At 46.4% G+C, this 16,249-nt stretch overlaps 1 protein-coding gene across 2 annotated transcripts in view; it reads right to left on the bottom strand.

Annotated features, from left to right (window-relative positions):
• Nucleotides 1-1,644: 1,644 nt before the first annotated feature.
• Nucleotides 1,645-16,249, bottom strand: part of GMDS (GDP-mannose 4,6-dehydratase) — a 649,100-nt gene continuing 634,495 nt past the window's right edge. For both annotated transcript variants that reach the window (XM_019752387.2, XM_074335314.1), the window contains 2 exons: nt 2,319-2,387; nt 1,645-2,088 (listed from right to left, as the gene is read on the bottom strand). In XM_019752387.2, the coding sequence (XP_019607946.1) occupies nt 2,026-2,088; nt 2,319-2,387 (132 nt within the window). In that variant the 3' untranslated portion in view covers nt 1,645-2,025. The remainder of the gene's footprint in view (nt 2,089-2,318; nt 2,388-16,249) is intronic.

Genomic DNA, 16,249 nt, shown 5'->3' with positions numbered 1-16,249 from the left:
TTATTATGTCTTTAGGTGAACAAGCCACAAAATACTGAACTGAATGCGGCCACTGCAAGCCCTAAGGCCCCTCGAATGGCCTCTATGCCTGGGTGTGGGAAGAGGTGGGGGATTCAGGGGGTCAGAGGAGGAGAGGGGGTTCCTGTTCATCAGGGTCAAAGCTAAAGGGGATGTGTGTGAGTGTGTTTATTTGTGAGATTTGTGAGTATGTGTGTGAGAGTGTGTGACAGCAGGTTTGTGAGTTGTGTTTGCAAGTGAGTGAATGTGTGTGAGTGTGTGAGATGGTATGTTTGTAGGTGTGTATTTGTGTTTGTGAGTGTTTGGATGTGTGTATTGGAGTCTCTGAGTGACAGTGTGTGAGTGTGTATGTGTGAGTGTGTGTGTATGTGTGCCCACCAGCCTGCTTAGTCCTTCCTGGAGGCCCAGTCTGCCAGGGACCATCTGTTTCCAATTAGCAGCATCCCGATTGGGAGAAGGCCCGTCCTGGGGCAGCTTCTGAGAAGGGGGGCACAGCTCAGGCCACCCCAGTTCTGCTCCATCAAAGCTGAGGCTGGCCCTGGCCAGCATGCTGTCGCTGCAACTCACAGCCACACAAAGAGCCCTCTTTCCTGCAGCCAGCCTTCGGAGCCTGGGTCCTCCCCCAGATCATAAACCTGCTGGTGAAGACATTCAGAAATAGTTCGCCAGCATTCACAGGAGCATGTGCAAAGGCTGGAATTCCATTTGCTATAAAGTTTTATTTTATTTTCCTTGGAGGGGGAGCGAGGGGGAGAAGAGTCCTGACCTAATTTGTTCTACAGCAAAACACTATTTCATGCAAGATATCCACCTGTACACAGACAGATCCGTGCTCACTGCCTGTGGGTTCCATAAGTCTGTGTGTCCACCTGCCTGAGGCTGTGCAGATACAATGTCCATGGCACTGGAGCATAGGTCTGTGGTCAAAGGCAGGCCGCCTAAATGATGCACTCAGTGAAGCTGGATTCGGGGGTCTGAGGCCCAGCCTTAAACCTCTTTATTATAATTCCTAATTAATGCTGATGTACTTGAAGGGCACAGTGTCTGTCTGGCATCTATTAGGCACCTACTGTAAATTGGTCGAGTGACTAACTCAAAATTAGATTTAAAAAGTGATCTAGTAGTGAGAAGGGGTTGGAAATAAGTATTGTGTAAGATTCTAGACCACAAGGAAAGGCATGGACTGAGACCTCTTGGTGACCCAGGGGCTTTGGCATGGAACGTTCCAACAATATTTACTTACCTTCAAGTTTCTTCTTCTAACCCCCCTCTATTTCTGAAGCCTTCTTTTGAGATGATTGGAGCCCCGTGGGTTCTAATTATAGTCAGCAGAGACCGGAGGGGATGTGAATGCCTCCTTTCTGCAGGAACTGGGTTTCCAAATCCTCTGGATAGAGTGGATTATTGTCACCAGGAAGGAGAAAGAAATGTCCCAGGCAGAGCCTTAGGAGGACACTCTGGCCAGATCAGACTCAGGCCTGGCAGGGGTCTGCCAGCAGGGGTTCTCTGAAAAGGGAGTAGGCCTGAGAGAAGCGATTTCCTTCCAAGGCAAGGATTTGGGTGTCTTTATTTGGGGCCTCATAGCTGCCTTTATAATTGGGAGGAAACATCGACATCTACTCTTACTGTTGGTTCATAGAAAGGCCATTTTTAATAAGAAAAGAGAAACACCATCTGAAAGCCCCACACTTTCAGTTGTCTAATGACATAGTTTCAAGTAAAGTGAATATGTGATTAAAACAGCTTGTTGATTTCACAAAACCATTCTGAAAGGGCCTGGACAAAAGGAAAGTGGGCCAAACGCGGAGTGCCAGGTCCCGGCTGCTGCAAACCTGAGCGACCCCAGTCCTGCGGGCGGGACCACCTCGCAGATGGGGTGAGGGTCCTGGGCAACCGTCGGAAGGACACGCTCTTCACCCCTCCCAGGACCACGCCTGCGGCCCCTCACCAGCTTGTTCCGCGATGGGGATAAAGGCCGGCGGGGCTGCTGGGGCTCAGCGGCTGCGCTCAAGCGTTGGGGTTGTTCCTCATGAGCTCCACGTCGGCATCCACCATCTCCCGCACCAGCTCCTGAGGCCCAAGACGGGGGTGGGGGGTGGGCGGTGAGGGAGGAGTTTGTCACTCTCTCCTGGTGACACCTCCACCCTTGTGAGGCCTTCACCCAGCCCCTCCTTGCCCTCTGGCCAGGCCACCTCAGGCGCCCAGCTGCCTGCCCGGACGGCCACCCTCCCGCGAGGTCCGGCCCACACCGGCGGGTTGGCAAACCAGCCCACGCGCTCCACCGTGAAAAGGACACTTACATCAAAAGCGACCCGAGGTTTCCAGTTCAGCTTCTGTTTCGCTTTGGTGCAGTCTCCTTGTAGAAAGTCCTGCAGGGTGGAGGGAGAGAGAGAGCAGGCGTGGTCCGGTTTGGTGGCGGGATCCGGAGTCGCAGGGACCCCCGGCTCCCCCGCCCCCCCACCCCCCCCGCAGCTGTCGCGTACGGGAAAGGCTCCCGTTTCCCTCCTTTTGGTCCCCTCCCGGCACGTTGTCTGGGCTCTTCCAGCCGTAAATCTTGCGAAGGTCGCGTTTAAGAATGTTCTGCGCAGGCCAGTGTGGACCGTGACAGCCACAGGGTCCGCAGCTCGCGCATTCCTCCCGCGCACCCCTCCGGTCCACGGCGTCCCACTGACGCTTAATGACTGTGTGTGTGTGTGTGTGTGTGTGTATATATACTGAGTTGACAGGGACGCTACTGTGAGAACTGTTTCGAATTACTGCACGTCTCCGGCGCGAAGGGAGTAAATCACCAGACCCCCCCACCGCCCCCCGCCTTAGTCTGCAGCTTCTCTAGGGTGGAGGGGGACGCCCCTTGCCCCACGCCTGCCGGCATGCTGGGTCCCATCCCAAGCCACCAGCCGCAGCGTGGAGGCGTGCGGTCCTGGGGGACCTCGTTCCAGGCGGGGGCTGCGCGCCCCTCTTTGTAACCCAGCCGTGGTTAACTTCTGCCGGTAGCCCGGCACAATTTTTCTCCCGCAGCGGCTTCGAGCTTTTTTGACCCTCGAAAAGGACGGGCAGTTCACACTGTCATTCAACACACCCACATGCACGTAAAACGAAACTGAAGTCTCACGAAGCAGTCCTCAGTCTGACTGTCCAGGGGCACACAAACCAGTATTTTCTATTCTGTTCTATTCTACTCCTTAGAAAATGCTGATCTCGACCCACTTACTTCATCCCACGACCCACTAACAAGGTGCAACCCACAGTTTGAAAGCCCTGCTCTGAAGAGCGAGCTTCGGGCAGCCTCTGCAGCCGCCGTCGCTCTCCTCCGTGTGCCCAGTGTCCCCTAACCGCTCCGTTGGAGGAACAAGTTAATTTTCAAAGGAACCCCCAGGTCCTGTACAAGAGGCCGGGGCCGCCATCTGCTTGGTCCTTGAGTTTCTCATCCCATCTTACAGGCCCTTATCAAAATGCTGAAACACACAAAACAGTACGCCACAGACCCTGTGAGAGTCTGCTCGCTTAGCTTTACCAGAGCAGAGCGGAAGCGGCAAACACATCAGGGCTTCGGAGACTTTCCATCCATTTAAAAGACTTCCTTGGAAGGAAAACTGGCTAAAAGAAAACTAGAGGAGAATAACTTCATCCTGCATCTCAGCCCTCACTCACCAATTTCTTATTACAGCTCTTTGAAGACTGAGTTAGGAGAAAATTGAGACGAGAATTTCAAGATTATTTGCAAAAAAGGACGGAGGGAGGGAGGAAGGAAAGAAAGCAGGAAGGACAGAAGAAGAAGTAGAAGAAGAAGAAGAAGAGGAAGAGACAGAGAAAAAAAGAAAGAAAAGAACTTTGAAATACACCATTTTTGGGGTAAGATAAACATTTGGCTTTTCCATATACAAAAGTATTCATCAAATAGTACACAAGATATGAGTCCTCGAAATGGAAGAATGTGAAGGCAGTATGAAAATAGCTGAACTTTAAACACGTTAAATACCTCATTAAGGCACTATTTTAGCTACACACAATATTAAGGAACAATCTAAAACCAGTGATATGGAGGGAAAGTAACAGATCCTCAAGCTGCAGTTGAAAGCCTTCCCCACTGATTTTCTCCAGAATGCCCTGGAAGGAGGCAGGCAGGCCTGGGCGATTTGTTACAGACCCAGAAGGGGCTGACAGGACCTGCCCTGCAGGACTCCCTGGGTACTTCCCCTTACTGCTAAGCCTTTGCTACCAAAGGGTGTCTGGATGCTACTTCTCAATGTCTGTACTGTTTGCTTGAAACTGTACCTTAACAGAGTACATTCAGCAACTCTCATTCTCAATCATCCGTCATTACTTTTTAGGGTTGAATAAATCAAATTCCCAAAGGCTTTCTATTTTACAATATACTGAAGTACTGATTTCCTCTCCAGAGTGTTAATCATAGTAAAAAAAAAAGTTATTTCTGCTGGCCTTAAAAGTCCATATACAGATTCTTCAGGAAAAGTAGGATACAACAATTAATAATTAGCAATTTAACAGGAACTGGAAATACAAGTGGAAAAACAAATGATTTCTCTTTCCTTTCCCTAAATAAACTTGTATATATAGTTCTACAATATTTCTATTTTCCTATAAGTCACACAAAGATATTCATTCTTTTTCCCCAGAGGGAGCTGTGAAATGTGGCGTCATGAAACAGCACCGTCCTCCCTCAAATTCTACAGCAGTTACACAGCCTGAAGAAACACGGTTATTGTTTAATCACGTAACACTTGTTGTAAATCAACTAGCATTGCATAGGATGCAATTCATGGCTCTGAACTTATAGTTAGCAAAACCCTCAAACCAAGTTTGGCTTCAAATGATCTCAGTAGGCTTGGGAAAGGGAGCTTTGTATTGTAATTATGTTTCCTGTATTTTTCTACAAGTAGCTCATAATATAAAAACAACCAGGGAACTACAATAAAGGAAAAAGAAAAATGGTTTTCAAAAGCCTAGAAACAGACATTACTACCATACACTGTAAAAGTATTTCATTGAAACCAGAGACGCACCCAGTTAAACTTCCCAATTTAGTTTTGAGCCCAACTCCTACATTCCAGTCTAGCAGCTTACTTTAACTTTCTGCCAAGGCTCCGTCTCCCTGACATTTAATTAGGACCAAAAGACCTTGTGAAGGGAAAGGATGAGGTCCCATCAAAACAAAATAGTGTCTCTTTATACCAGCTGCAACTGTGCTAACATTTAGAGTATTCCAAACGTGTGTGCCCCAATCCACTTTTAGGGAAAGAATAAGGACATCCCAGCTTGTTTTACACTTCACCCCTCCTGAAGGACTTTCTTACCTCCTCCTGTTGTGAGAAGTTATAGTAAATGGTTTAGTCTGCAAGGTTTGGGGCACAAGGTGTACTTAAAAGGTGGCATGGGGAGGCCTGGCGTGGGAGTGCGTGTGGCTCTGGAATGACAGCAAAGATGTGGAAATGCTTCTTTACCTAAGGCTTCCGCTGGCCTGAAGAGAACCAAGACTGTGGAAGCTGTATTCATACGAGGACAGGACATCCGGGACTGCCCTTCTTGTAGCACTGTGTCGAGCAGTGGGAAGGGGGTGGGGGAATAAGGCTACAATATAGTTTCCTTTTAAATTTCACAAATCCTCTCCACTAGGGTGTGATCAGCTCCTAAGTACCAAGGAGAAGAATGAGTTCATTTGTTTTGCTCTTTTTTTTTTTTTCTTTTTGAAAGTTCAGTTCCTTCTTTGTTTATAGGCTTAAAGCTATAGTATGACAACAGGGGCAAAAGTTGGATTAAAGTGATGATTTTATGTATAGTTTCCAAAATGGACTTTGTGCACTGGGTGGTCTGTAACCTTTCTTTAAAAAAGACAATAAAGCTCTGAGAAAAATTTAAAGGATTTCTGTGTGAATATGACATTTCCTGAACTCTGGCTTCTGGTGTCTTCACCATCTCCATTGCTATTCCTTAGGTGAGCTATACAGTTTCAACATGTGATTAATTATTGTCAAATTCAATTATGGTTAGCTGAGGATTTTATAGCAGCAAAACAGTATGGGCAAGAGAAAATGTATATGTCAGGACTCCTAGAGCCCCCTGCTTTTTTCTCAGAGTTCCTGACTACTGTTGACTTGTTTGACCTTGAGGAGTTGTCCTCTAAGTCTCTGACCAGGCATAAACCCTAAAGGTCAAGGCCAGCGGTCAGAACTGGGAACAGCAGCCCAGCAGGAGGGGATATTTGGCTGCAGCAAGTTTTCAGGCTTTCCTGGCTTACCTTCTTGTTAGAGTGAACTGATAAAGGGGCCAGGCCAAATCCTGGAAAAGTCATTGAGCCAGTTTCTGAGCCCGCAGTAGTTAACATAAAGTCCCCGAAAAGCAGAAACCATGCTATGCCATTATCTTCTACTCTAACTATCTTCCCTCTCCTCAAGTCTCCTGGGCACCTTTTCACCTCCATCAATATAACAACACATCTTTAATGACACTGGTTTTCTTTCCTTCCCCCAATCTTATTTTATTTTGATCATTATTTAACACATTAAATCCCTTTGCTACCCACCCACTTTTCCTAAAATCATTGTGGGAATGTTATTAAATAGATTGTATAGCATATCTTTTCAAAGTTCACATTCTCATTTTTTCTTCCTCTTTCCTTGAAGTTGCGTTGGGCAAGTTTTAATATTTATTTCAAATTATGTGTTAGATACCATATTTCCTCAAAAGATCTGCTCGTAAGGTTTGCGATGGAGTGGAGGAACAATTTAAGAGTGTGAGCGCTTTTGGCAGGATGTTGTTAACTTTCTAATGCGCATATTGAAAGAAATTCACTCTTGAGTGCTGTAAAGAAGGAGAAGATGTATAGACAGGGGATGTTAATAAGGAAAATTAAGACTGATGAAAACCCTGGCGAAACATCTTCAAGAATTTAAGCTATGACGCGGCACTCGATATTCATTTCTTTCCTTCCACGTTTCTTAAAAAAAGCAAAATTGAGGATTAGCTCCGGTTCCAAGGGAATAAAAGAACGCCAATGAATTTGGTTCTTGATCTAACTGTATGCTAATGGAGAGTGAGCAGGGAAGATTTACTCTTGGGGAAATACTTCTTTTTAGAAAAACAAAAAAACAAAAATCTAAAAAAAATCTAAAAAACAAAAAACACACCCCAAAACAAAATAACCCTAAAACCCGAAACCCCAAAGAACTTCAGTAAAATGGAAAAAGCATTAGAGTTGCAGAGAATATCCCAGTCAAGATTCAAGATATGCAGCTGAAAGTAAGAATGGGAAAACCAAAAAAACAAAACATAAAGTCTGAAAGTTCCCCCAGAAAGTTTGCAGTATAATGTCTCTTATGAGCAGTTTAAACTCTTATGTGCTCATAAATATATCCTTTGATTGGAACCTTCACAAAGAGGGAGCGAATCTCAGAGCAGTAAGAAATACACTGGCCTTAGTAAGGGTAAGGAACATTTCCCATCTCTCTTCCCTTTTACTGCTCTATCTCAGCACAAATTGAAGTTGAAGCCAGGCATCTCCTTTAATGACAAGGGGTGATAAGAGACAAGTAGAGAACAGTGGGCCGTCTGGTCTGCTCAGGAAGCTGTACTCAGTGGGACTGTCCGTCAGCAGGAGCTGACAGAATGCCGTTAGAGCGAAACAATGCTTGGGCTCAGTCTGAGGGAAATCAAGTCCGTCAGCACCGGCTCCGACTAGCACGCTGACAGTGGACATAAAGTGGCAAAGGGAACAAAACAGTGAGCAGGCCCTGCATCGTGTCTCAATCCCGCTGAGCAACACATGTGTATACTGGACTGAAACTCTGCTCAAGCCCTCACATCGTGACACTGTCACCTCTGCTGGTGGCCTCACATGTGAGCCCCGTTACTTATGACTCAGGATGTGCGGTCCCGACCTCCTGGGAAGTGTGTTAAGGGGTCTCTAGGATCTTGTGACCCTTCACTTGATCCCATTTTTCTTGGCTGGGGACCACTTGTGTTCAATTGGTAGAATTTGGCCTTTGGAATCAATAGCTATTAAGAGCACCAAACAAAGGGAAAGAAACCCATCTACATGTATGCCCCCAGACACTAATGAAAAAGTCTACCAAGCACCATAGAGCTTTCATGGAAAGTGAGAACACTGTCTTCCTTATGTGTCCATTTGTAAACAAAGCTTAATGTGGTTAAAAAATAAGTATCCACTTTATAAAGGGAGAATGCAATTAATGGCTTTTTAGTGCAGCCTACATATAGAGGCATCTGTTTTCATTTGTATTTTAAAAATATGGTTAGCATAAAAAGAGAAATGCAGTTCGGCAAAAAGGGCTCTGTAAGACACACAAACAACATAATCATATAGGCAAAATACAGCAAATAAACACATTAATTTACTTTTAAATAGAGTTAAAAAAAATATTCTGGAGAAAGTCCTTTCAGGCAGACACGCTTGCCGCGTGTGGAGACAAGGATGGTGGCCCGTTCTCCTCTGTGGAACGGCCACACACATTCCATACAGCACATGCCACGCGGGAGCCCTGCTGCCCTCCCTGTGAGGCAGAGGAGCAGGCTCCCAGGACACTCCAGCCACCTGCACTGGACGGCCCTGCAGGCCTTTGGGGCCTGTCCTTTCAACAAGGCACTGGTCTGAGCAGGCTGAGCAGAGGAAAGCATTTCTCAGAAGCTGTACCTCATACCTTCTGGGGCATTATCTTCTAATAGGTGGGTGTTTAATAGGTTGCTTTAAATAAAATAAGCAAATAAGATGTAGGGGATGTAATTTTGCATCATATATATTTATGAGGTACTATCTCTTTCTGTACCTGTTCTACATCTGTAATTATAATTGTAGTTACTTTTTTTCTTTAGCTTTATTTCTCGATCCCTGGTGCTTCTAGGAGTATCAGCCTAGGGAAAGCTAAATCAAGTACTGTAACTGAAGCCCACTTGACTTTGATTTCTTCACCGATCTTCACTCTAACCAGCTGATATGGGGGGGCTGACTCACAGCTGTAATTCAGGTCCAGTTAATGAAAGGGAGATAAGATTGTTGGTGACCTCAGCACTCCGGCTTCAAAGCCAGCACCTCTTTGTCGGAAATGACTGGTTACGGTTAATAACTGGCTCTCGGGTGTAAAGATTTACCCATGCTGGTAGGATGTGACACAAACCCTGAGGAAAGGAGATAAAGCACCTTTAAGTGGACTGATTAAAGATTGTTGTGACATAATTGGCAAGTAGTGTTCTGGAGCACGAGACACAGGCTACTTTTCTTTTGCCACTTAGTACTTTTTACCCTCAAAGCACTTTACATCCATCAGCTAATTAAATCTCCAGAGAGTCACATTCATAATGCAACTCAAGAGATCTTGTATCTGTTTCAGGTGGCCTCTTTCCTGGGGATGAAAGCAGTGTACAAAGTACCTGTGGGGTTATAGCCCAACTCTGCCCTTGGCTTATCTTCAGGTGCATGCGGAGGGAAGGTACCCTCTCATCCAGGAAGGCCGACTCAGGCCACACGTGACCCCTAATCGCACACGGTGAAGGTGATTTTCCTTAAGCTTGTTCCCTTCCAGTTCATTAGGACATCTACACAGCCCTTTGTAAAAGGTTCCCCCACTCCCTTTGAATATCAACACTAAATATTTTAAATGATACGAATGCCTCCACAGTATAGATGGGATATTTTTTCCTTTGGGGTTTTTCTCAACTTATATAATACATTAGGTTATTCAAATTCAAGAAACCTCACTTCAATAACCCTTCAGACTCCCTCCCTCCCATCCATCCATGAAGCCATTCATCCAGCCGGCCAGCTAACCAGTCAGTTAGCCATGCATCCTTCTCTCCAACCAAAATAGAAATGACATGACAGGGTCATTCAAATGTGTATCCACAAGTTCAGTCAAACATTCGTTCCCTCAATAACTTCTTAAGAACGTCTAGGACTAACCAGGTAACTGATCACATCCAAATTGCTTTTTTCTCTGGGGACTTTCATATTTCTGGAAAAATTAAGACAACTACTATGAGATTTGTTAGTAAGGTTTTTGAGAGGCACGAAGAAAAGATGAGTATTAAGATGAATCTTTAGGTTTTCTATGATTTTATTTATCCATTCATTTGGTTTCCTATTATCATAATTAATAGAGAGTTTTTACCAGGGTATCTATACTAGATGGTTACCTAGCATTTTTTTTTTTTTTTTTTTTTATCTTTTAAGAGCAATAGAATCCTATACCTGAATGCATCTACAGAGATATTTAAACTAAATAACTCTATTAATGTCACAAAGCCATGGTAGGGTCTTGGATGAGATGGCGGGATTTCTGGCTGTTAGTCCAGCACCCACAACACTCAGTAGGGACTAACCCTCCCCAGAAAGTCCTGTAAGCAACATACCTTAGGCTGCATTACTTTGAATGGCAAACAGATCTCTAAATAATAAAGACTATATCAACATTTAGAAATATTAATACACTCCAATGCTGAAGGAAAGAGATGGACAGAGAAGAGTAGATACTGTATGATTTAATGTGTATGAAGTTCCAGGAGAGGCAATTAAATTGATGATGACAGAAATTAGATCAGTGCTTACTAGAAAAAGACCGACAGGGAAGGTGCATGAAGGAAATTTTGGTGATGTTTTTATGTTGACAGGAGTGTAAGATTTATGTGTATGTTTGTCAAAGTGGATCAAACTATGTAGTTCAGACCTGTGTGTTTTACTTTGTGTAAGTCACGTCTCAATAACAAACGATTCTCAGACATCAGCAACACTGAAGAGACCTCGTTTCACATCGTGGCTCCACCACTCAGTGTGTGACGTTGGGTAACAAGTTCTTAACGTTTCTGAGCCTCAGGGTTTAAATCTGTAAAATAGGGAAAACATTGCCTATCTTGCAGGAATGCTGTGAGAATTCAAGATTACACATGAAAAGTAGCTAGCAGTATTTCTAATTCATTGTATACTTGAACAGGTTTTCTGTTAAGGCTAGCTACTGTTGCTTTTATCCCTAAGGTGTAGGAAAAGCTATTCTTTTCATTTCTTATAGTAACATGATGGATGAATTTGTAATATTTTAAAGCGAGCTGTCTTACAGTATTTTTTCCATACTTATATGCTACTTTCACCCTGTACCTCAACCCAACTTCTGTTTTTAGATCATCATTTTTTGAATAATTGTAACCAGAGTCTGCAGAATTTTGTATTCTGCTTTTCAGTTATTGCAATCATTTCACATGCTCTTGATTGTTGTTGCCAAACACTTACTGTTTCAGATGCTGGGGAAGCAGCCATGGACAAGACAAGGCCATTCCCCTGAGCTCATGCCCAGCTGGTGAGAGAGGTAAGGGTACAGGAGATATGAATTAAGAGCATTTCGGCTGTGGGAGAGCCAGGCAGGAGGCTGAAGAGGAAGTGGGATTGATGAGGAGTGGGAGGCTTGGGTGGGGAAGGCCTTCCTAAAGAGGCAACATTTGAATTTGAGATTTGAATGACAAGAAAAAGCCAGTGCATAAAGAGTTGGCCCAGGAGGGTCTCCCGAAGATGCCACAGTTGCAAAGACCTCAGGGAGCAATACACTCAGCCTGAGTAGCAGAGAGGAGGCTACTGAGTCTGGACAAAGCGCCTGAGGACATCGAGGCCCCAGGCCAAGGTAGGGGAGGCCGGTCAGATCACCTCTGGCCTCCTGGGTAACGCCCATCATAGGGCACAGCCATGTTGTCACACGGCTTTATTCTCTAGTCACTGATTGTCCCTTAGAGCATCTGCCACTGGCAGGCCAAGACTCCAAAGCTGGCTACTGCAGCTGAGACTTAGGGCCATGCCCAGCTGGCCCTGGAGGACGCAGGGCCCAGTCCTGGAGGCAGAGTGCAGGGGCCTGTCCTGCTGCTCTGGCACCTCCTGGGTGTGAGGTGGAAAGTTATTCCTCTTCTGGCCAAATGGATACACATTCAACCTCCTCAGGGTTGCTGACATGGTGTCCCACCCTTTACTTCCTCCTGCAGGAGAAGAATCCTGACGAGAGTGAATCTGAGAGCACAAGCTCTCCTTGCTGGCTGAGGAGCCGCTCTCGACTCTCTTCCTCTCCACTAGCTCTCAAGAGAATGGATACAACACTGACATTTGCTTGGGTTTTTAAAAAGTTTTAGCAAATTCTCTGTGTGTGTGTGTGTGTGTGTGTGTGTGTGTGTGTGTGTGTGTGTGTTGCATAAAGGGCCACTCATCTACAAAGAACCCACTTTACTTTAAAATTCACAGTCCTTTATCAGCTTGCTACACAGAGTATGGAGTTTGGATTTTGTTCTGAGCTCCTGGAAGGCTGTAAGGACTGCAGGCATAGGCTCGGCCAGACGTTTCCAGCCTTGCTGTGGGTGCTGTGCTACATCAGAGAGGGGCTGTGTAGGAGAGGAGACCAGCTGAGACAGTGGCCACAGATGTGGTGAGATGGTGGCAGCTTGGACTGGAGGGAGGTGGTGTAAACGGGAAGCTGGAAAGAAGTGGATAAACGGGGGGCCTATTCTGGAGGCAGAGCAGGAGGACTTGCTGATGAGCGGGGTGTGTGTGGGGGGAGAGGATTCATAGAGGACTCAGGATGCTGGCTTGAATGAGAGCCTTTTTATTGCTTTCAAAGGCACTGTATGCGTTTATAATGCTACCAACAAAGTATGAGTGTAACATTTTATCATAACCCACCGGCATTAGATATGATCTCCTTTTCAAAGAAACCTCTCATTTTCATGATTATGAAACTGAGACTTTCAAAAGATTACTTTTGTAAAATTGCCTACGATCGCTTATATCATTCCACAGAACACTGTCTTGTTTTGAATCTTGATTTGGTGCCAAAGCTTCTTAGCTGAGGAAGTCTCATTAACTCAGAGGAGGCCCCGTGTCCACAGGCCCCGCTGTATTCGTGGGGAGGGAAGGTACCGGGGAAGGCAGCTCACCTTCTTCCACAGCCCTAGCGTAGGGGGCAGCTTCAGCTGCCTTAAGACAAGCAAGGAAAGGGTTAAGTCAAACTGTGTCCACTCTGCCTGACCAACACGTCCTGCTTTAAATCTATGGCTTGTGGCAGGAGGAAGTCCGAGAGGTGGCCTTTCACATGACATCATAAAAGCCTGATTTATCACCAGCCACCAAACATCTAGAAAATCATAACATCCTTTCAGGAAAATGCAGTGGAAAATAATCAGGTTGACTTTGATGAAAGCTTTGGTGGGGACTCCCAAGTGTGACGCTCTGCACAGAAACCCTTGGCAGGTGCCCTGTTTGCACTCAGAAAGGCCTTCTCTGACAAAGCCGAGTCAGAGCTTCATGGCTGCCTACAACCGAGCGTGGCTTTCATGTCCAAGATAAAAAAAGAGTTTGGCGCACACTCTGCCAGCTCACCTAAAATAACACTTCAGTGGATATGACATGCTTTGGAAATGACAGCTCTATTCAGATGTGAGAAATAATTGATTGTGGAAATAAAAATCCCAGTCTTGTTACATAAGCCTCTGCCGTACCCGCAGTGCTGACCTGTGACACTTCCCACACGGCATCCATCGCTCTGCTCTTGTCTGCTCTCTCCTGGGACTGTCTTTAGGACCCTGCCCTATACTTAGGCCTCTTTCCTGTGTGGTATTTCCAGAGCCGTGTGCCACTGTGGAATTCTGCCTCATAACTAAGAGGGCTAAGGATTGACAGGGGAGAGACATTCCAAAATGGAGGAATGTCCATTTTATTTCAGAGGAAATAAAGGGATGAATTCCTCAGGCCACCAGGAACTGGTCCTGGGAACGTCTGCATCTTGACGTTGTCTCGTTTGTTCAGTAATTTCATAAAACCACCGAGCAGGAACCTTCTCTTCTTTGATGTGCACGACATGCTCTGCAAATAAACACAGGAAAGAGGGACAAAGGCAGGCTGGGGTCTTGGATGATTCTAGAATTCTGGCCATATCAATCTTACAAAAGCCTGTCAGTAGAGAAAGGAGGCCTGACTTTGCAAAGCAACACCAACAGAAGGTGCTGGGATTCTTGAGTTTGGGGAAGGAGAGGTGGTCTACAGATTGAGCCAGGATGACAAAGGGCTAGTCTGGGTTGGAAGGCTGACAAAAATGAAAATTTGGGACTCAGTTCAAAGTTCCTTTCACTTTGTTTTACTGCTGTACCTCAAGTATGTTGCACAAAGACTATTCGTGGGATCAAAGACTCATGTGAGTAGACACAGCTCCGTGAAGGTTCCTGGGCGCCTGGTGCTCAGTGCAGACGCTGTGGAGGAGAGCCCCAGGTTGGAGGAGCACACAGTCTGGGCCCTGACACCATCCACGTAGGAGGGGGCCTCCTCCTCCCACCTAAATCAGCTCTAACCATACCACTGTTACATCCTTCCATGTTTGACTTCTTAACTGAAGAGGCCTGCCCGTGCCTGATCTTCCCAGGACCCTATACAGGAAACAGGAATGACAGGGAAGGGAGCAGAGGAGAGAGGTGAGGCCCAGCTCTGGCCCTGCCGCGTGAGTTCTGTAACTCAAGCTGTCCTCATCTGTATACACAGAATGGCTGGACTAGAAGAATTTCAAGGTCCCTTTTCTAAGCTACTCCTTGCCACTCGGCTGGGATTGCTGGTGCTGGAGCGAGCACTACATGCCTTGTGTCAGTGCCTTAGGGACACCCATCGCATCTTCTGACCTAATGACCACTCATTGTTTCATAGCATCCAAGGCAACAGGAGCAGCAGTGTTCAAGTTCGGCTCCAGCTGGGCCCCAGTCTGGCTTAGCCTCAACCCTGAACTTTGGGAGTTCTGCTTGTGAGTAAAGCTGGGTGGTGGGGGAGCTGCGTGCCTTGGCAGCGGGTGGTGGGTGACCTCTCCTGGATCTGGCCCCACTGCAGCTCTGACCACTGAGGCTGGGCACATGCTTCCCACATGGCTCGAGGCAGAGGGCGCTGGTCAGGAGGCGAGTCAGCAGGGTGGTGTGCTGCACGGAGCCCTGAGGGTATTGGGACATTCAGGTAGCTGGGACACACAACCAGTCAAACCGAGTGCTGCGGCTATTTTGTGGCTGTAAAGTGGACAGTTGTGGCACCTTATTTTTCTGGGCTACACGTGTCACGGAGGCACTTGCATGATAGATACATAATGGTGACAGCGGGGAAACAAATTTTTCCACTGATGCGAATCATAATCAGATGGCCTGACCTGCTGGAGACTGTGGCCGGGTCAGGAAACCTGTAGTCAGACGGTGAAGCGTGGTTTCCCTGCAGTGGGCTGGTGAGCCACCTCCACTCCCTACCCCTGGGCATTCGTTCAAACTGGAATGTGACAGGGCTGCTGGCTGTTATTCGCTCCAGGGGTAAAGCCTCTGGGCCCAATGACTACTTTAGGGGTGGGGAAATTGGGGATCCCCTAGAGCCAGCAATAACATCTTTTCACTGGGCCCTTTCTTTGTGCTATATGCTAAACACATTACAAACCTCGTGCTATTTCACCTTCTAACAATCCTGTATGGTTCACGAGGAAAGTGAGGGTCCAAGTAAATTAAGTAACTTGCCCAGTGTCACTCCAGGCGGAGTCTGGACTCCGACCCAGGTCTGTGTGACTAAAGACTAGGTGATTCGCACATGTACGTAGACCACCTCCTGAGGGTCTTCTCTCCTTAGCACGCGGGCTGACAGGAGATGAGAACAACAGTGTGCCAGGATGGGCATCCCTTCCCATGAAGCAGACACTCTTGATGAGGATGAAATCGCCCCCGGCAAAGAACTTGTCACAGACGCAATAGAAGGAGCTATGCTTTTCCTCGCTAGAGGTCCAGAAACACTAAAACTGTTGGTCAGATGACTTGCGTAGATTACAGATTAGAGCAGACACCAATGGGAACCTGAGTCAGCACAAAAGAGGGCCTGCCAAGAGATACCAGGTTGAAACAAGCACACAGCTCTTTATGTCATGGCAGCACACGGTGACAAGGTTTGATGCAGCCTTGGATTTTAGAGCAAAAATGAATTCACTGTTTTTCTCTAGCTGGAGGTTAAAGGTTTTATAAAGGGAACCTCCGCTGGATATAAAGTATCTTGTTTTGGCCAATGTGATTAATGTAGTCTTCTCAGAAACAACTATCAATTCTTCAAGTACCATCAGGAGTGGTGATGATAATGGCTGTTATATTTATGAGAAGCTAAAACACAGACCAGTGGCCATGTGACCGTGGAACGATGTCCTGGATACCACTAGGCCATGAGACCCCCAGGGGATCTCCTCTG

Source organism: Rhinolophus sinicus, linkage group LG06 (assembly GCF_036562045.2).
Source record: "Rhinolophus sinicus isolate RSC01 linkage group LG06, ASM3656204v1, whole genome shotgun sequence".
In the NCBI taxonomy this organism is placed as follows: Eukaryota; Metazoa; Chordata; class Mammalia; order Chiroptera; family Rhinolophidae; genus Rhinolophus; species Rhinolophus sinicus.
The sequence above is the reverse complement of the archived record's forward strand: the minus strand, read 5'-3'. Positions and strand labels throughout refer to the sequence as shown.